This window comes from Octodon degus, unplaced genomic scaffold (assembly GCF_000260255.1).
Source record: "Octodon degus isolate 3935 unplaced genomic scaffold, OctDeg1.0 scaffold00138, whole genome shotgun sequence".
NCBI classification, from domain to species: domain Eukaryota; kingdom Metazoa; phylum Chordata; class Mammalia; order Rodentia; family Octodontidae; genus Octodon; species Octodon degus.
This window is the reverse complement of record NW_004524714.1, coordinates 5265768-5286120: the sequence shown is the minus strand read 5'-3', so window position 1 is coordinate 5286120 and position 20353 is coordinate 5265768. Positions and strand designations below refer to the sequence as shown.

Sequence of the window (20353 nt, the reverse complement as noted above, 5' to 3'; positions counted from 1 at the left end):
ATTTTTTCAATGAAAAATCCTTAGTCCAGTTCCTTTCAGAGCCGATCTGCTTGTTTCTTCCATTAGGTCTGGTTTTGATGTCTCCTCATCTCTAGTTAGACACCCACACTCTGCCTCCTAAGTTAGCTGAGTTACCTGTCACCAACCTTGGCTAGGTCAGGGCTTCCCAAACCTGAGTCCCTGAAGAGTTTGGGAACAGATTGCTGCCCCACCCCTCAGCTGATGGAGTCTACGAATTTGCATTTCTAACAAGTCCTGGAGCAACGCTGGCCAAGGGTCCACACCTGGAAATGTCCTGGGACAGCTGTTGGGGGGAGCAAAGCTTGTGCCATGGTGGCTGGCAGGGGTGCTCCGTGGAGGTACAGCTTTTAAGAGAAAATGAAGGGGCCAGGGAAATCGCTCAGTAGAATAAACGCTTCCCTGGCAAGCGCAAGGGTCTGAGTTCAATCACGGGTTCTGCCAAAAAAATAATATAATAATAAAGAGAAAATTAAGGGGGGCAGGTCTTGTGGGAAAGTGTTGGGGAAACATATACGGTGGGGGAGGGGTAGCAGCCTCAGAGGCACCAATACATGTTCCTTTTCGTGTAGTCGCAGTGTGCAAATTCAGATAAACATACGTGGAGCTGACCTGGTTCCATAAATGACAATGTGGAGTGGGAAGAGGACTCAGGACTGCACAGAGAAAGAACAGCCAGAAAAGGAGATTGGGACTGCCTTCCACCCGCACCCCAGGAAATACCAGGAGAAACCAAGAATCCCAGTGCTCTAGGAAGCTGAGGCAGGAGGGATCTAAATTCCAGGTTTTCCTCTCCCCATCCCTGGGGGATGGGGGGATTTAGTGAGCCCTTGTGTCAAAATAAAGGCTGGGAATGTAGCTCAGTGTGAAGGCCCTGGATTCAACCTCAAGTATCGCGAAAATAAAGTTTTGAGCCACCCCCAAGGAAGGAAACACAAGGAGGCCTGACTCTGTAGCAACCTGAGGAATTGTATAGAGGTGCCTTCCTGGATATCGGGGGTAGTAAAGTCTAAGACCCCCGGATTGAAGGCCTGAGCCAGGATCCTGTGGATCTGGCCCGCTGTTGGTGGCCTTTTGGAACTTGCCGCAGCCGCCCTCTAGGGAGCCGAGAAATCCTGAGCCCCAAGGAGGTTGGAGAGGAGAGAGGGGCCTGGGGTTTGGTTGGGAGGCGGTCGGGAAGAGAGAGTGCGGTAGAAGACGCAGAGCCGGGGTGCTGAGCTTTAAGAAGGCTGTGTGGACAAGGTCCTGACAGGAGGGATGGTTTAGGGAGTGCGAGGGCTCGCCTGCTGGACTTTACTCCAAAAAGGCTGCTTTTAGCGGGGCGTGGTGCACACACCTGTTATCTCAGAGCTCCGCAGGCTGAGGCAAGAAGATTGCTGCTAATTTGAGGCCAGCCTGAGCTACATTAGACGTCCTGTCTCAAAAAAAAAAAAAAAAGGAGGTTGCTATTTTCTCTCTGGACAAAAAGGGACACCCCTAAGAATTGTCACTGGGATTCCGCAGTTTGCCTGGAGAGCCCGCGCCCCACCTGCAGACCAGAAGTTCGCAGGACCCTATCCCGGGCTCCCAGGGCAGATCCTCTGGGCAGCTAGGGGGAGAGGGGGCGGGGCCGGTGCCCTGAGCCCTGGCTCCGCCTCAGCGGACCAGCGGGGGGCGCGCGGGGCAGCAGAGCCAGCGGTGCTTGGAGCTCACAGAACTGCCAGCGCCCCTGCCCGCCGTCTGTGCCCGCTGACCCTCCACGCCATGGCCACGCTGCGGGCGCTGCTCCTGCTGCAGCCGCTCCTGCTGCCGCTGCTGCTGCCGACCCGTCCGGTGTGCGCCTACAGTGAGGTAGGCACATTCGCGGCCGGGCGCGAGGGGGCGCTGTGGCTAGGGTGCGGGTGAGCGTGGAGCCGCGGACCAGGGCGAGGAGAGGTATGACCTGGCGTGGTCAAACCTGGCGCTGGGCACCGGAGCCGCGAGGACTGGGACTCCGGGGAAGTAGAGTGCGTGCTGCGAAGCGCTCCAGTGATGGGGGCTTGGGCCCTGGATAAGGGACGGGATTTCCGGGAGTGCTGTGCAGGGACAGCTGGGACAGGCTCGGAGTTTCCGTGGGGGGGTCTGATCTGGGACTCCTAAATTTGCGCGGACCCTGTGCCACATGGGGGGACGCCAGTTCTTCTCTATAGCACCCGTCTGAGCTTGGCGCTTGCCAAGGATCGATGACGACTAGGGGTCTCTAGGATCTACTCTAGTGTCAAATAAACTGGAGTTTAAATTCCACATCCCTACAGGGCATAGTGGTGCACACCTATAATCCCGGCATTTGGGAGGCTGTGGCAGGAGGATTATTACAAGTTCGAGACCAGCCTGGGGTACAAAGTGAGCTCAAAGCCAGCCTGAGCTGCATAGCAAGACCCTGTCTCAAAAAAACAAAAGTCAATCGATCAGTAAAAATCCCACACCTCCTGCCTACCTGGTGCCTTTGCCTTTCTGAGCCTCCAGTTTTTCACTGTAAACATGGAAAATAAAAATAGTACCCCTTCCTACAACTGATGACCTGCAGGTTCAATGAGGAGATGCCTGGAAAATCTCTAGCACCACACCTGGCACCGAGCAGGTGCCCAGTAAGTGTTAGCCATGATTATGGACTTGTATCACAGGGATTTCCCTAAACAGGCTGTGCAACCCAAAATGTAGAGGGAGCAAGTACATGGAGTCTGTCAGAACAGGGCTACCTGGAAGGAGTTCTAGAAAGTTCCCCATGAAGGTGGGCCAGCATGGTGATAAATGCCCATCCGTAATCCAGCACTCAGATGGCTGAAGCAGAAGAATTTGGGATTTGAGCCAAGCCTTTTAGGCAACTTAGTCACTTAACCAGACCTTGTCTCAATTTTTTTTTTTTTTTTTCCGGTACTGGGAATTGAACTGAAGACCTAGTGCTTGCCAGGCAGGCACTGTGCGGCTAAGCTATATCCCTGGTCCCTCAAAATAAATTTTAGAAGGGCTGGGACTGTAGCTCAGTGTGAAGCTTTGGAGCCAATCCCTAGTACCATAAAAGAAGGGTTGGGGAGGCCAGAGGAGAACAGGAAGAAGGGCGGGGCAACAGTGGCTTTTCTTGATATCTTTGTGCCCTTTTCCTGGTGGGAAGTACTTCTGTTTTTTCCCTTGGCAGGTGAAGGGCCAAAGGTGTTCTCTTGCTCTGTGACCTTCCAGCAGATCCCCATGAAAAATCCCAAAATCCTCCCAAATTCCTTTCCATATACGGCCCTCTGGGTCCCCTGGTCTGGCTCAGGTAGGAGAAAATGAGAACAGAAAATCCCAGCCAGCTAGCCTGACATAGGCTTTGTCGCCTCTTGCCTTTCCTCTCCCTAGCCGGTAGGGACATCTGGCCTGGGGCATCCTTCAGCTGCAGCATTGAGGGGGAGGGCTCCCATCCAAAACAAAGCAAAAGACAAAGAAAACCCAACACCCTGTTTATGTAGTGAGTCAGCCAAACACTTGCTAGGTTGGGGGTGTGTGTGCTTAGTTGTCCGGGGCAAGCTGGGGCTGGTGGAGTGGGGAAGCACATTGCATCCTAGAGCAGTCTAGTGCAGCCCTTCCCAACACCTCCCACCTCTTGCCCCTTCAGCCAGCTGGGAAAATTAAAATCAAGTGATGGGTGAATTTACTCTGCATTCCCAAGCCCAGCCAGACTCCTGCTAGCTCTGTGGGGCTGTTTTCATTATCACCTGCTCCCTCTGCCTTGTGGCCACCCCTCCTTCCTCCCTGAGCCTGTCCTACTTCCTGGGTGGTGGGTGGGGGGTCCTTGGAGGGCCGCCCAGGAGTTTGAACTGGATCCAGAGCCCCTTTAGGGTTAAGTAGACCCCTCCTAGTCTCCTGTTCCTGGGAGGCCCAGTGTCCCCTCCAGGGGATTGGGAGCCACTCATCTCTGGGACTAACCAGAGTTCTTGAGACCTCCTCTGCCAGCTCCTTGCTCAACATGTTTTAGTTCCATGTTAGATCAGTGTCTCCAATGTTTCTCTTAAACAGAATTTGAAATTTCCATCTCATGGTTGTCCAGCAGGGGAGTAGGAGGGGACCTCACAGCTTTGCTGGTGTTTGTTTCTTTCTATTTTTTTTCCTTTTTTTTTTTTTTTTTTTTTTTTTGAGACAGAGTTTGACTCTGCAGTTGAGGCTGACCTTGAACTCACTTTGTAGCCCAGGCTCCTGTCAAACTCACAACAATCCTCCTGCCTCAGCTTCCTGAGTGCTAGGATTACAGACATGGGCCACCATGCCTGACTTTTTTTTTTTTAATGAATTTTGAGCCAGGGTTTCACTATGTCATCCTAGGTAGGCCCTGAACTCACAGTGTAGCCCAAGTTGGGCTCAAATTCACCAAGATCTTCCTGCCTCAGTCTCCCATGTCTTCTCCTGCTGTTTTTGAAGGGCTGCAGGTTAGACTGAACAGACGCCCAGACCCCTGGGAATGGCTGGAATGTGGCTGAGAATTCCGTTTTTACCTCAGTTTCCGTGACTGTGGGAACACTGCTGGTCCCTCACTGGCTGCTTGCATCCAAGGGCAGGAAAGGGGTCTTCATTTGGAAGAAAAGAGACAGAAGCCTGTGGGAGCCACGGCAAGGAGGAGCTGGGGCAGGAAACTGTGGTGTCTCAGGCTGGGTCAGATGTTCCAGGCAGGCAGTCCCTGGGGCTTAGGTGTTGCTTTGCATCTACTCCCAGAGTTTCCGCCTGTGGGTGTAATTTGGAAGCAGGCCCCGGTGTGGGGAGGACAGTGTGGTGGTGGTGGCTGAGTCCTTCAGTACTGTCACTATGAGGCCAAGCCACACCTGCTCTTTCCAGGGAAGGTCTTGTCCGAACACTGTGTGGTTCTGACACCAGGAAACAGGTCATGGCCAGCACATAGATTCATAATCTTGCACAGCCCTCTTGTTGTTGTTGTTTTTTTGGTTTTTGGTTTTTTTTTTGTTTTTGTTTTTTTTGGTTTGCTTTTTTTTGTTTGTTTTTTTTGTGGAACGAGGTATTGAACTCAGACTCGTACGCTTGCCAGGGAATCACTTATTCTACTGAGCCATCTTCCCGGCCCCTTTTTTATTTTATTTATTTATTTTTTTGTGTGTATGCATAGCCCTCTTGTCAACACCCGTAGGCTTTAAGGGGACTGACTTGAACACTCCAAAGAGTCAGTCTGAGCTGGGTGTGGTAACAGACACCTGGAATTCCAGCCCTCAGGAGGCTGAGACAGGAGGATTGCCTCACATGTGAGGTCAGTTTAGGCTATATGGTGAATTCAAAGCCAGCCTGGAATATATAGGGAGATCTTGTTTTAAAAACAAAAAAGACTCAGGAGAACATGGTGACTAAAAAGTTGTCTGGGGTATGAAAGAGGTTCAGTGATCCCTTTGGGCAGGAGGGTAGGTGGCACAAGCTTGGGAGATGCTCAGTAGATCTTGGCCCTGTCCTCCAGGAGGAGGTGTCCAGGAGAGGTGGGGCTGCTTGGAGTCACTTCTGCAGTGGCTAGACTGTCTCCCAGCTTGGGCCCCTCCAACAGGTTTCCTGTCTCTGTCCAGGACAATTCCCAGTGCACCTTCTTGCCAGCACATTATATGTACAGTTTCCTGGAAAATACCTCAGGACCTTCCCAAGCACAACCCACCTCCACCCATGCTTCTGGGTGCTTTGGCAGCAGTGTGTGCTGAGCGAGGTGGCAGGGAGAGATGGGGGCCGAGGCAGGGACTTTACTGGCTGGCAGCGATTCTGACCCTCGTGCCAGAGCAGGGAAGGCAGGTCCTCCCCTGCCCCAGCCTCCTTCTCTGCAGACCCATCTGTCTGTCCCAGCTCAGTTGCTGAGGGAGGAGCACTTGCCTGGTGACCAGCTGGTCATGGGAGGAACAACACGTCGCCCAAGTTCCAGAAGTAGCCTGTGCTGTCTGTCGCTGTCTTGTTCTTGGAGCCCCTGCTTTCTCCTTTCTAAAGTGGAGTTACGTATCGTAGCACTCCAGAGGCTGAGGCAGGAGGCTCACTGGGAGCGTGAGACCAGCCTGAGCTACATAGTGAGACCCTATTTCGGAAGCACCAAGAAGATAGGTAGTGTTGTATCGAAAGCCAAGAGAGGCAGAGAATGAATAAGTATGAGGCAAGGTTCTCAGCTACCGTTTGTACTTTGGGTACCGCTGAGAGGGCAGTCACCTTGGGCCCAATCCCTGCCCGGTGTGCAGGGTACATTGACTCTTCGGACTTAAGACAAGCTGGTGAAGGAGGAACTGGCACCCTCCCATGTGACCCAAGAGGGAGCTAAGGCTCCCGGGGCTCAAGGCACCTTTGTCCAGCCCCATAAGAAGCAAGACTCCACCCAGAAGGGGCTCTGGGTAGCAAGGCTGGGACCAGGGACCAGAGACTGCCGTTCAGCTCCTAGTCAGGCCTTGGCTGTCCCTGCAGGGTAGGAAGCCTCATCAGAGGCCTTCCCTAGCCTGCTGTGGATGCTGCTGCTGCTGTTAGGTGGATATGTGAGGGAAACTGAGGCATGGGGAGACTAAGTAATCCACACAGAGAACACACAGCTGCAGGTGGCCCATGCCTGTGTCCCAGCTGCAGCTCCACCTCTGAGGGAGCACAGCTGTCCCCTGCCCCAGCCACATGCTGACCATGCTCATCTGTCATCTGGCCACACAGCAGCCCCAGGGAGCTCCCCTTGACATTGGGCCTACCTGGTTCTCCCTGGCCACAGCAGTCCTCCAGGGACTCCCCAGGGTCTTCAGAAAAATGCTCAGGTCAGGCATGGCAGGAGGATGGCCCGGAGCTAGAGGTTCCATAGTGGGTTCAAGGCCAGCCTGGACAACATAGCCAGACCCTGTCTCCAAAAACCAAAAGAAAAAACACCCAGAGCCTTAGCTTTAGGACTCTCGAAGACCTGGCTTTTGGGTGGCCAGGAGGCATGTCAGGGCCTGGCACCTAACACTGATCTCACTGACCCAAAGCTCTGATGCCCACAGTGACAGTGGCTACCCCTGGACATGGCAGTAGAGCTGTCAGAGGAGCCATGGGAAGGACTTTGGAGGTAACAGTACCCTTACTCCCCCCACAGGTATTATTAAGGGACACAATGCACATTTAACATGGGATGTAGTACATGCTCAGGTAAAGGTCTCCATTCATACTGTATGTTTTATTACTGTGGAAATATACACAACATTTAAAATGAACATTTCACAGGGACAACCTACTCGGGCTCCCCTCCTGTCTGTCTCTCAGACAGGATCTTTCTTTCCCTCAATAAATATATTCTGCCCATTAAATAAAATAAAATGATCATTTCAGTGGACTTGCCTTTTAGCTTAGTTGTTTAAGTGCCTCCCTGGGCAAACCTAGTCAGGCTTGTGGGACCATGGTCCAATCCCCAGCTCCACATGCCACAACATACCCGCCCCTGAGGCAGCTTGAACCAGCCAAAAAAAAAATCCTCAACTTTGGTCTGGGGAGATAGCTCAGTGGCATAAGCACCTGCCTGGCAGCACAAGGTCCTGAGTTTGATCCCCAGTACCACCAAAAATAAGATAAAATGATCATTTCATAAGTAAAGTTTAAAAAATCATTTCATGGCTTATAGGTTTTTCTTTGATTTTAATTTTGTGGGGGCCAAAGAGATAGCTCAGTAGAATAAGCACTTGCTTAGCAAGCACAAGGGCCTGAATTGACTCTCTAGTTCCTCAAAAGAAAAAAATGATTTTAATTTTGTGTGTGTAGGTTTGTGTTTTTTTTTTTTTTTTTTATGGGAATTGAACTCAGGACCTTGTGCTTGCCAGGCAGGCATTGTGCCACCAAGCCCTGTACCACCTATATCCCCAGCCCTGTTTTGTTTTTGAGACAGGGTCACCTTATGTAGTTCAAGCCAGACTTGAACTCATTGTGTATTCCAGGCTGGCCTTGAATTGAATTCGCTGGGATCCTCCTGCCTCAGCCTCCCAGGTACTAGGATTACTGTTGAGGCCCACCCTGCCTGGCTTCTTGTTAGTATTATCAGAAGACCACACCTAAGGGCAGCTCTCTGTCCCTCTCTCTTTCTCTTTCTCTTTCTCTGTCTCTCTCTCTTTCTCTCTCTCTCTCTCTCTCTCTCTCTCTCTCTCTTTCTCTCTCTTTCTCTGTCTCTGTCTCTGCCTCTCTGTCTCTGTCTCTGCCTCTCTCTCTGTCTCTGTCTCTGTCTCTGTCTGTCTCTCTGTCTGTCCCCCCCCCCCACGGGACACACATAGGCTGGGTCAGAAGCCCCTGTTCACCGCAGCCCACCCACCCTCAGGTGTTCGGAGACCCGGAGCAGGTGCGCATGACCTCCGAGGGCTCCGACTGCCGCTGCAAGTGCATCCTGCGGCCGCTGAGCAAGGACGCGTGCAGCCGGGTACGTAGCGGACGCGCCAGGGCGGAGGACGCGTTCGCCGTGGAGACCGTGAGTGCAGGCAGCGACTGCCGCTGCTCCTGCACCGCGCCGCCCGCCTCCCTCAACCCCTGCGAACGCGAGTGGAAGATGGACAAGCTCAGGAAACAGGCGCCCGAGCTGCTCAAGGTAAGGGGGAGGACCCCGGGCTGCCCTCTAAGAAGGACTGAGTGCTGAGGCGCAGGAGGGAGGAAACTGAGGCTCAGGCAGGAAGGAAAAGCCACTTCTGGCCCAAGGCTGTAGCCAGCAGGTGGAGACCCGATTCCTGGGGCACATCCTACAGTAAAATCTTTCCTGGGTTTTACCCAAACCAGCTCATTTGTCAGCACCTCTCTGTACTTTCAGTTCTGTTCTTTTCTCCCTCTCCTCTGCCTCCTGTCCCTCTTGTGGAACCCAGGAGTGCTGTACCACTGAGCTGCATCCTCAGATTTAAGTAAGTTGCTCAGGGTCTCATTATGTAGCCCAGTAGCCCCAAGTCACCACCACCCTCCTGCCTCAGCCTTCCAGGTGCCACCAAGCCTGGCGCAGCGCTCCACTTTTGTGTGACTCTGAATCATCCACCCACATAAGCAGATTATAAGACGGTACTGCTTGTGGGGACGGAGCCCAGGCTGAGCACGCACCCAGGCCCCGTGTTGTTACCTGGGCGGGTAGGGCCAGCACACTCAGCGCTTAAGGCCAGCCAGAGGCTCCTGTGCTGTTCAGACCTTGCTGGCCTGGACACATGCTGGTGGAGGCAGGAGTTGAAGCAGGCCTTGCTGTGTTGAAAATATGTGTCTCAAACCTCTTGCTCATTTGTCTTCCTTCTTGGAAAAGACCAGCTTGGTTTTTTTTCAGCATGGGATTTTGACTGAGCTACATCCACAACCTTTTTTTCAAATTTATTTTCAAACAGAGTCTCACTAAATTCCTAAGTTGCCAGGGTGACCTCCAACTTGGCAGGCTTCCTGCCTCAGCCTCCCGCAGTGCTCGTATTACGGGCATGTGCCTCCACACCTAACTCCAACTGGTGTCTTTTGAAAGTATTTTTTTCTTCCTTTTATAATTTCTCCCAGACATGTGTCTATTTTGCTTGTTTGGTGTCAAACCCTGAAAGGTTTGAGATATTGCCCTAACTTGCAAGCTGACGTGGTTTCATAAGTGCTGGCAGAAGACACGAGCCTTCTCGAACCAAGGTAGAAGACTGCAAACCTAGTTTTTGTTGTTTTGTTTTTAGTCTTCATTTTTCTGAAACAGGTTTTCACTAGGTAGCCCAGGCTGGCCTCCAATTCACAATGACTTCCCTGCCTCAGCCTCCTGATTGCTGGGATTAGACATCTACCACCATGCCCAGGCAAATCAGTTCTCTTGCCCTTGTTTTCCAAGCTCCAGTTCCTGTGGGGCAGTGAGTGAGGCCCATGTGGGCACTGCGCACACAGTGAGTGTGTCGTGGACAGGGAGGAGCCCTGGGCTTTCAGGGTCTGGATTTCTTAGCATTTCCAAGGCTGCTCTGAGACACCACGTGGCTCGAACCGAGACTCTCCTGTATGCAGCCCATGCAGGACAGTGGGAGGCATCTGAAGAGCTGTTGCCCAGCTTTTGGCAAAAGACATTTGCTTGAGGTTTACCTTAGTTTTCTTTTTGTAGCACCTAACTGGACACCAACGTGTACAACCTGGGCCCAATGGGCTACCTCCTGACAGCCTGGAGACCCTGAACCATGCCTTCTCCCTGGGGTCCCCCTGGGCCCTGCCTCCCCAGGCACTGCCACAGCCAGTCTTTGGGGACAGGCACAAAGCTAGTTTCTACTCAAGTCCCATCCTAGTAACAGAACTGTAAGGCGCCTTCACAGGAGGACACACAGAGCTCTTTCCGTGAATGCTGACCAGGTTAATCCATGCTGTGACACCTTGGGAGGAACTGGAGGCCCAGAGAGGGGTTGTGACTGCCGAAGGTCACGCAGCAGGAACCTGGCAGTACTGAAACTGGAACTCGGAGTTCTCTGCTATAAATTGTAAATAAACAAGGGAAGAAGGGTTGAAGGGAAGGGGAGGAGAATGGGGAAAAAAGAAGCGAGATATATCATCCATAGATACAAAATCCCTATAATGGATGTGATCATTAAGTTTATCTAAAATGTACTAATAAAATAAAAAAATTTTGAAAGGTGGCCTAGGAATGTAGCTCCGGAGTCGAGAGCTTACTTAGCGTACACTAGACCTTGCAATTGGTCTCCAGCAAGAAAACCTACTCTCATGTCTTCATGGGATAAAATTTGTTGTGTTTTGTTTTGTTGCTGGTGTGGCATGTGGTGCCGGGGATCGAACCATGGACCCTGAACTTGCCTAAGCAGGCGCTTTGGACCACTGAGCTCTCTCGCCAGCCCAATTTTTTTTACTCAGGTTTGTTTTTTTGTTTGTTTTTTTTTTGAACCGGGGATTGAACTCAGGCCCTTGTGCTTGCCAGAGAAGCACTTATTCCACTGAGCCATCTCCCTGGCCCCCAAGCCCAATTTTTTTTCTTGAGACAGGATCTTGCCATGTGTCCTGGGCTGGCCTTCGTCCTCCTGCCTCAGCCTCCTGAGTGCTAGGATTACAGGAGTGCGCCGCCATGCCCAGCTCAAAGCCAGGTTCAGTGGCCTTGAAGGCAGCAGGGCGAATGGGGAGCTTCCCGTCGGCCCTGGTGCAGCACCTTTGCACTGGCTCTCTGAAGCCCTCTTTATACGCTCTTCAGCCCAACTCTGTCCTTACATCCCCTTCCTTCCTGCAGTCCCACTGCCCCATTTCACAGGAAAAGAAACTGTGCCCAATTCTCAAACTGCTACACAGAGTCCTAGGGGTACCATGGAGCCGCTTAAGACTGGGGCAAATTAATATAGCAGACTCTGGGACAGTGCTGCCTTTGTAGCACCTTCCATCCCCTCTGGTTTTTTGGTTTTTGGTCGTTTTTTTTTTGGTTTGTTTTTTGTATTTTAGGGAAGGGTCTACAGGGTGCTCAGAGTCTCACTACTAGATCAGACTCCTAGTGATCTGCCTGTTTATAGCCTCCCAAGAGCTAGATGGCACGGAAGGCCCAGAGATCAAATCCCCAGCCCCTGCACCTGCTTGCAGGCACTATAATCCACTGAGCTATTTGCCCCTCCCCCATTTTAGAAACCAATCCAGTTCCCTTGGAGGAAAGCTCCCTCATTTACAGCAGCACATGAGCCCCTGGGACACTGGCAGTAGAGCTGTTGGGAGCCGCTAGCCAGAAGCGTGCCTGCAGGCTCGGAGGCCCCAAGCACCGCCTTCTCCTGAAGCTGGCAGGGCCGATTTCCCAACTGGCCTCTGGTGCCAAGGTTTCCCTGACACTTCCCTGGCATCCTGGCCATCTGGAGGGAGTGTCACATCCTGATGAGGTGACACAGAGGGGAGGTAGCAGCTGTAGGACAGAGCCCTGGGCTGGACAGGCTAGGCACCCACTCTGGGCCACTGCAGACCTAGTGTGCAGCCTCACCCCCAGCCTTGGTTTCCCCACTGGAACACAAGACCAGTGCAGTGAGGCAGGGCAGGAAAGAGGTTGGGTTTTACACTGACCTCCACTCTGCTCCTGGTTTCACTCCCTAGCAGCCGGGGTCCCTGGGTATTTGCTTCACCTCCAGGCATCACCTTCCAGGTTATAACATGAAGATCAAAGCCTAGACTTAGTTCAGCAAAGCAGGCCCAGGAGCCAGTGGAAGATGACACCAGAGCTCCCCAGAGCAGCCTGAGGGAGTGAGAGGAAGAGGCCGGGAGGACTAGAGCATCAGCCACCTGTGTCCCCAGGGAGTTTCAGGGTGGGGTGGCAGTCAGCACTTGCCAGGGAGCTGGGCTTGTTTTGATTTTTGTTTTTGAGGAAGGGTTTCTCTATTTGGCTGACCTTTAGCTCACTGTGTAGTCCAGGATCCTTCAAACTCTGTGATCCTCCTGTCTCAGCCTCCTGAGTGAAGAGATTACAGGTGTGCACCGCCATGCCCAACAAGGGATCAAACTTTCAGTTACAGCCTAAAATACATAGAGACCCATCTCAAAAAAAAAAAAAAAAAAAGAGGCTTTTGGGACTTGGGGGTGTATCTCAGTGGTAGAGCACTAGCCTAGCTTATGTGAGCCCCTGAGTTCCGTCCACAGCACCAAAAACAAATAGGTAAACAAATAAAATCATGTGGAAGCCAGGGCTGGGCACAGAAAACAGGAGGAAAGGTCCCAGCAGACGGCAATGAGCCTCTCTGGTCTGGGGCGCTAGATTCTGGGCTCCTTTTGCAGCCTGCACTGCCCTGACCACATCCTCTCCTAAGTTCGTTATCCCCACAGCTGCAGTCCATGGTGGACCTCCTGGAAGGCGCCCTCTACAGCGTGGACCTGATGAAAGTGCACGCTTATGTCCACAAGGTGGCCTCCCAGATGAGTACGCTGGAGGAGGTAAAATGGGGCCCCCCAGACAGTGTCCCAGGGGCTGGAACGTTCTGCAGTAATGCTGGCTGGACAGGCTAGCCTTTGGAAGCTGGACTTTGGCAGAGGGGAGGGGAGGGTGCTGAAGGCCACAGGTGTCCAGCCTTGAGGGCAGAGAGCCAGTGGGCTCCAAGAACCTGGACAGCTGGGGAGGGAAACTACAGCATGTGCTGGTTGTATGAAAGAGATGCAGAAGGGGCGCTGGAACGCGTGGTCATCCTCTGTGTGCCAAAATCAAGGTATACAACATGGTTCAGGGCGCTCGCTGTTCACAGAATATACTTTTTCTTTTTTTTTTTTTTTGCGGAACCAGGGATTGAACTCAGGCCCTTGCGCTTGCCAGGGAAGCACTTATTCTACTGAGCCATCTCCCCAGCCCCCAGAATATACTTTGAGCCTGGCATGGTGATGTATGTCTGTAATTCCAGCACTCCCAAGGCTGAGGCAGGAGGATCACTTCAAGTTCAAGGCCAGCCTGTGCTACATAGTAAGACTCTCTCAAAAAATAAAGCCAGGGCCGGGGAGGTGGCTCGGTGGCGCAGCACCTGCCTAGCAAGCGCGAGGCCCCGAGTTCGATTCCCGGTACCAAAAAAAAAAAAAAAAAAAAAAAAAAAATAGTGAAAATAAGACCAAAAAAAGTCCTTTAAAAAAAAATAAATAAATAAAGCCAAACAATAAAACAGAAGGTACCATGCCAGTGGTGCCCCTGGCACTGGTGCAACATGGCAGGACTCACCAAACTTACCAGGAGTGGGCTGGGGACAGCCTGTCTGCCTGTCCCTGTCCCAGTACCACCTTCAGGGAGGCAGAGCAGCTGAGTGTGGTGTCCTGCTCAGGGTAGTGTGCTAGAGGGCTGAGCAAAGGTTCAGGGCTGCTCCCCAGCATGGGGACAGAGTGGGCGAGCTGCAAGTCCCCACTGCAGGTTCAAGGCTTGCATCTCCACCCGTTTCCTGCTTCCGGTCTGTGCCGCACTACTGGGGGTTTGGAATGTGCAGCTGCCAGGCCCAGGCTTGGGGCTTCCTTTTCCAGCTTCCTTTACAGAGAAAGGGGCACTTGGGCATCCTGTGCCCCGGGGCAGGAGATTAACCTCTTCCTAATTCCAAAGCTGGGGGTCATAATGGCTCTGATTATTCTGCTGGCTTGGAAGAGGCTGGCGGTTGTGGGATTTCTTTTCTCATGCAGTGGCACTGCCAGGCAGCCCAATCCTGGCTCTGCTGCTGGCCTCCTCTGACCTTCCCTCTTGTAATCTTGCTTCATGCAGCTCTGGGCCAGACGATCTGGAGGGTGCATCTGCCAAGCGTGGGACAAACCGGAAATGATTTCCACAGCACAGGGAAACGCTTGTCTAATTGTCTGCTTTTGCATTATCTGGGCTGTTTCTGTTAACCTCAGCTTACTGAGCCATTAACCCCCCTGGAGAAAAAGCTCCTTGCTAACCTGGCAGGAGGCGCAAGGACAGTCTCTCCCAGTCTGGCGTCAGGCAGCAAATTAAGATCCCAGCTTCCTCTCCTATCTTCTCTTCCACCCATGGTTCTTAACCAGGGGTGATGCTGTACCCCCTCCACCTAGCAATATCTGGAGACAAGATCTGAGCAAGAGGCCAGGGAGATAGCTCAGTGGAATAAGAACTTGCCTAGCAAGCACAAGGTCCTGAGTTCAATCCCTGGTACCACCACTGAAAAAAAAAAAAGATATGAGCAGGAAGGCTGAGGCAGGAGGATCACTGTGAGTTCAAGGCCAGCCTGGATTATATAGTGAGACCTATCTCAAAAAAACCTGACAACTACAGGATCTCACTGCACATACTTTGCTCCTGCCCTACTCATTGGGGCCACCGAAGCCCATACCCTACAGCCATGATGGCCAAGCTGGGGTGTCGGGTGGTGGGGACAGGGGGGTCCAAAGGAAGCAGAGCAAAGAGCAACCTGGAGTTCCGCCCTGCAGAGCGTCAAGGCCAACCTGAGCCGGGAGAATGAGGTGGTGAAGGAGAGTGTGCGGCACCTCAGCGAGCAGCTGCGGAGCTACGAGAACCGCTCGGCCACGGTGCTGAGGCTGCAGAAGGAGCTGTCAGGCCTGGGCCTGCAGTTGCTGCAGAGGGATGCTGCTGCCACTGGTGCCCCAGCCCCAGGCCCGGGCCACAGGGCTCAGGTGAGAGCCTTGCTCCCATTATGGTGCCAGAAGGTAGCAGGGCTGGGGCACGGGGTGCCCAGGACTTGGCCTTGGGACCAACACTGCAGTGGGCTCGGGGCTGGAGGACAGAGCTGAGGGTGGACAGAGCAGGGACAGACTTGTTACTCCAGGTCTGTGGCTGGTAGGGACACAACGGTGAGATGACCAGCCCACCTGGCCTTGGGAACCAGGGAGACTCTCCTGCTCTGGCACAGCTCCCTGGCTGGGTCACACCTGCTGGGGACCCCTGCAGACTAACATGGCCCATCTGTCCCTGCCAGGAAATGCCTGGGCACCCAACCTCGAGGCTTAAAGCTCCCAGGGGGAGAGCGCTAAAACAGGTGGCCATCTGTGCAGACTCAGGGCAGGCCCCACCTGTGGCAGGTACATTGCAAGCGTAACCCCTGCTGGGGAGATCCGTGGGAAACAGGAGCCACCTTTGGGTGGACAAATTGTACAAAGGCTCTTTCCTCAGAGGATCGTGTGCCAGGGTGTGGCTTGGCAAAGCAAGTGGAGATGGGTTTCAAGCCCGTTCCTGCCCCATGGGCAGGACAAGGCCTGCTGGCCTTGTGTTTGGGTAAGAGGTGGAAGGAGGGAGGTGATATTTTTGGGATTCCTGCTGGCAGGCTTATCGTTATTCCCACAGTGCCCTGCAAGGAGGGTTGGCCCTGCCCTCCTCACGGAGCAGGAGGGAGGCATGCAGAGCAGGGTTGTGCAGAGCAGGGGCTGAGGGCTGGGCTGGGCTGCAGAGCCAGCTCTCCCTCCCCATGGCTGCCTCCTGTGGCAGCATTTCCATGTGGGCTGCCTGGATGTTGGGAAAGTGCAGAGGAAGCCTGTGCCTTGGCCCAAGCCGACTTCCTGCTCATTCCAGTGCCAACTGTGCAGGCACAAATGAGTCCTGTTGGGCAGCATCAGAAAGCATCTAGGTTCTGTACAGCCCTATCTGCTGGGCCTTTGGTCTTTTGTTTTTGTGCCAAGCCAAAATCCAAGCCCTTGAACTGGGAAGTGAGAGGGCCGGGGAGATAGCGCAGTAGAATAAACGCTTGCTTGGCAAGCTCAGGGTCCTGAGTTCAATCCCTGGTTCCACAAAAAAAGAAAAAGAAAAGAAAGAATAGGAAGTGGGGCCGGGGACATGGCTCAGTAGGATAAGCGCTTGACTGGCAAACGCAAGGATCTGAGTTCAATCCCCGGTTCCGCAAAAAAAAGAAGAAAAAAAAAAAAAGAAAGAATAGGAAGTGAAAATAACACAATTCACAAAATGCTAGAAACAGCTGGGTGTGGTGACACACACCTATAATCATAGCACTCAGGAAGATGAGGCAGGAGGATCACCACGAATTCCAGACCAACCTGGGCTCCATAGGGAATTCAGGCCAGCCTGAACTACAGAGTAAGAACCTATCTCAAAAAATAAAATAAACTCAGAGCCAGAGTGTTCTAGGAGTAGGGTAACTGGCTGGGAGTGCTTTCCCAGGAAGCAAAACTTTCAGGGATGAAACTGAAAAGTTCCAACGCCATGGGATGAGTTGCTCTCCCTGCACAGAGACCGAGTCCCTCACTGAATCACCCACCAAGACCATGAGAGAGGCCAGGCTGGGCAGATGACAGGCAGGGGAGGCCACCTCCCTTGGGAGCCACTAGGCTTATCTATTCCCAGGGGCATCTAAGCTACCAGGTTGAGTTTGCTCAAGCCTGCTATAGAGCTTGAGAGCTGTGTAGGGAAACTGAGGTTCCCCAGTCCTGAAGGTAGCCACTGTGGAGGTAAGGAAGGCTGTGACTTCACGCATCCCTGGGTACCACACCCACCTTCCACAGCCCCCACAGTGCTCTTTCTCCTGAACGCCAAATCTGAGAACCTCCCCCCTCACCCAGGACATAGCTGGAGTGAAAGCCAAGGATGCCAACAAATATGGCAGTGTGCAGAGCAGCCTTGTGGATGGAGGCCTCCCCAGGCTGCCCAAGGAGAAGCTGTTGGCAGTGGAGAAGCCGAGGAAGGAGGGCGCCAAGGGCCGGCTCCCCCTGCCCACACCCAGGCCCCGCTCCCTGGCACAGCAGCGGGCGCTGATCCGGGGTTTCACGTACTACAAGGCGGGCCGGCGGGAGGCACCTGTGGCTGTGGCAGGTAGGTTCAGGGTCTGGGGTCGCAGGGTGTGGGGCAGTCACCCCCAGGGTCCCATCTCTACAGTTGGGCATGCCCACACAGCACCTCACACTGGTTACGTGCCTTTCCCTCAGCCACACACTGGGCATGACACCTCACTTCAGGGGCTATTGGGGATAGAATCATAGAGCCAACACCAGAGTCTTTCCATTATTCGGAGCTGTCGGGGCTGGGGAGATGGCTCAGTAGGATAAGCACTTGACTGGCAAATGCAAGGATCTGAGTTCAATCCCCGGTTCCGCAAAAAAAAAAAAAAAAAAAAAAGCAAAAAGCTGTCTTCATTGTTAGTGGAGTTTTCTTTTCTTTTTTCTTTCTTTTTTTATGTTTTTTGTTTGTTTGTTTGTTTTTTCCCAGAACCAGGGATTGAACTCAGGCCTTTGCACTTGCCAGGGAAGCGCTTATTCCACTGAACCATCTCCCCTGCCCCTTTTTTTATGGTTTTTGAGACAGGGTCTCGCTATGTAGTCCAGACTGGCCTTGAGCTCCCTATGTGGCCCAGGTTGGCCTGAAACTGCCAGTGATCCTCCTGCCTCAGCCTCCTGAGTGCACACCCAGCAAGTCCCCAAATTTCAGAGCTATCCCCACTGGTGTGGTTCCTGCTCCCCCCACCAACTCCCAGGCCTCCCCAGACACCTGTTATCCGCATATGTCCCTGAAGAGCATCCCCAACCCACTCCCCCTTTCTGGTGCAGCGGGGCCTCTGTGGGGACAGGCTCAAGGGGCAAGCTGGGATGATGGGGTCCTGGTTCCTTAAGGAATCCCTTGTTCTTCAGCCTCCCTGGGCTGAGGGGCCACTTCCCACAGCTGCTAATGCTGTCCTTGGGCCCTGCCAGCCAAGTCTGGCCATCACACAGGGCTTCTGACTCCTAGCTGGGCCACTGCCAGGAAACAGCTGGGGGCATCCAGGCCTGCCAGCACAGCATGTGGGAACAAGGCCCTGCCTTGGCAAGTGGCCAAGGCCACCAGACCCCACAGCTGCCCTAACCACAGAGATTGGTCTCATGCTGTGAGGGTAGGGATTTGGGGGCAGCTCCGCAGGGCAAAGAGAGAAGAAATAAAAGTCAGGTCATTGTCCTCAAGCCAAGGGCTCTCTGTCCCAGAGCAGGCAGCCCCCAAGGGCCATGCTGGTAACAGCAGCACCATTGCTTTGTCCCCGATGACATCAGGGTTTTCTGAGCACTTCCTTGTGTCCTATGGCCTTTCCCCTGGCTTCAGGCAGGCGCGAGAACAGATCAGGGACATGGTGGTTGTAGCTGGTGTTGGGCTTCACAGCGAGGTGGTGGCAGAGTGGGAATGGAACCAAGACCTCGGGCTACAGAGCTGTCCCAAGCCAAGTGGCCTGTGTCCTCCAGCTGTGTGGTATCACGTCTTCCTGCTTCCGGTACCAAGGCCCCATGTATCAGCACAGGGAAATGGGCTAGGTGGGGATAACTCAGAGATGGTCCCTGTCCCCAGCACAGCCCCAGCCAGCACAGCTGGACAGCTGGGAGACAGATGAACAAGAAGACAGAGAGAAGGGCTGTTCTCTCGGGTCCAGAGGTTCTGGTGAGCCGGCTGCCCCTGCTCCTTTCTTTCGGGAGGTGGTCTGTGACCAGAGGCTGTGGTCTCTGCTCCCTGGAATTAGGTCTAGAACAGGAAGTGCTCGACGCCTAGGAAAGAAAGGGACCTTGAATTCAGCACCACAGGTTTGCCAGGACTTGTGCAATGTGGATCTTCCTCTTGTCATACAAGAGCTGACAGGGTGGCCTCAAGATATTCAAGTCAGAGGCGGAAGTGAAGGCCTGCTGAGGCTGAGGGATGTGCTGTGATAACTCACAGGCGAGGCTGGGTGAGGTGGTACATACCTGTAATCCCAGCACCTTGGGAGGCAGAGGCAGGAGAACCCTAAATTCGAAGCCAGCCCAAGCAATTTAGTGAGATTCTGTCTCAAAATAAAAATTAAAGCCGGATGTGGCAGCATATACCTATAACCTCAGCAGTCTGGAAGGCTGAGGCAGGGCGATGATAAATTCGAGGAGAACCTGGTCAACTTAGTGATTTAGAGAGACTTTGCCTCAAAATTAAAAAATGAAAAGGGGTGGGATTGTAGCTGAGTGCAAAGGCCATGGGGTCAATCCCCAGGACTGCAAATACATGACAGTAATAACAACAAAACTTTATATGGGCTGGGGAATATAGCTTAGTGGTGGAGGAAGCTGAGTTCAATCCTAGTAGTGCCAGAGAAAATATTTTTTTAATTAATTATTTGTGTGTGTTTGTGTGTGTGGCCAGCTCAGCCCACCAGGGGGTGGGGCTAGCTGGCATGTGGTGCTGGGGGATTTGAACCACGGTCCCTTTGCATTGCTAAGCTTGTTCTAAGTAGGTGCTTTAGACCACTGAGCCATCTCACCAACCCCTGCCAGAGAAAATATTCCTGGCTGGGGGAAATGCAGGATGGTGACCTAAACCTTCTGTCCCTCCCCACCATGTCCTCTCTTTGCAGACAACACCCTCAAAGATGCTTCATGGCTGGAGCAGCTGCCTCCCAAGGCAGAGAGCAAGTCCCCTGAGCCCACCTCCACAAAGCACAGTGAGGCTGCATCTAAGGCTTCAGAGCATGCCAACCTGGGCCCTGGCACCCCTAGCTCCAGCTCCATCCTGACCACCACCACCACCACCACTCCAGCTCCCACCACCCATCCCCTGCCCAGTGACCCACCTACACGCCTAGAAGTCCCAAGCCAAGGTGAGTAAATGTTCCAGGGTCAGCACATGGCCTGTCTGTATGACTGGTAATCCCAGCACTTGAGTCTGAGGCAGGAAGATCACCTCAAATTCCAGCCCAGCCTGTGCTACAACCTTAGTTTCAGGTCAATATGGAATACATACACAGCAATAGCCTGTCTCAAAAAAACCAAAACAAAAACAGGGGCCAGGAATATAGCTTAGCAGCACAACTACCTGCCTAGCAAGGCAAGCACAAGGTCCTGAGTTCAATTCCCAGTTCCAAAATAAATATATAGGGGCTGGGGAGATAGCGTAGCAGTCTAAGCGCCTGCCTGGAAAGCACAAGGACCCGTGTCTGATTCCTGGTACCACACGCTGTGTCAGCCCTGGAACCTCAGGCGTATTGTGCCAGCCACTGAAACCAGGTGTGGCAGTGTGCAGGTGTGGCAG

The 20353-nt window shown here is 53.1% G+C and overlaps 1 protein-coding gene and 1 long non-coding RNA gene across 3 annotated transcripts in view; one reads left to right on the top strand and one right to left on the bottom strand.

Moving 5' to 3' along the window:
- Olfml2a (olfactomedin like 2A) overlaps nt 1-20353 on the top strand; it is a 30066-nt gene that overhangs the window by 4631 nt on the left and 5082 nt on the right. The window contains exons 1-6 of one of the 2 annotated variants that reach the window (XM_004641580.2): nt 1815-1848; nt 8288-8551; nt 12730-12837; nt 14812-15015; nt 16909-17158; nt 19680-19922. In XM_004641580.2, the coding sequence (XP_004641637.1) occupies nt 8315-8551; nt 12730-12837; nt 14812-15015; nt 16909-17158; nt 19680-19922 (1042 nt within the window). In that variant the 5' untranslated portion in view covers nt 1815-1848; nt 8288-8314. Of the gene's footprint in view, nt 1-1814; nt 1849-8287; nt 8552-12729; nt 12838-14811; nt 15016-16908; nt 17159-19679; nt 19923-20353 lie in introns of those variants that run through there. The other variant, XM_023701614.1, reaches the window with a different exon arrangement.
- The window catches only part of LOC111812709, a 17008-nt gene continuing 10291 nt past the window's right edge, over nt 13637-20353 (bottom strand). The window contains exon 3 of the long non-coding RNA XR_002818133.1: nt 13637-13647. This is a non-coding gene — a long non-coding RNA (uncharacterized LOC111812709). The remainder of the gene's footprint in view (nt 13648-20353) is intronic.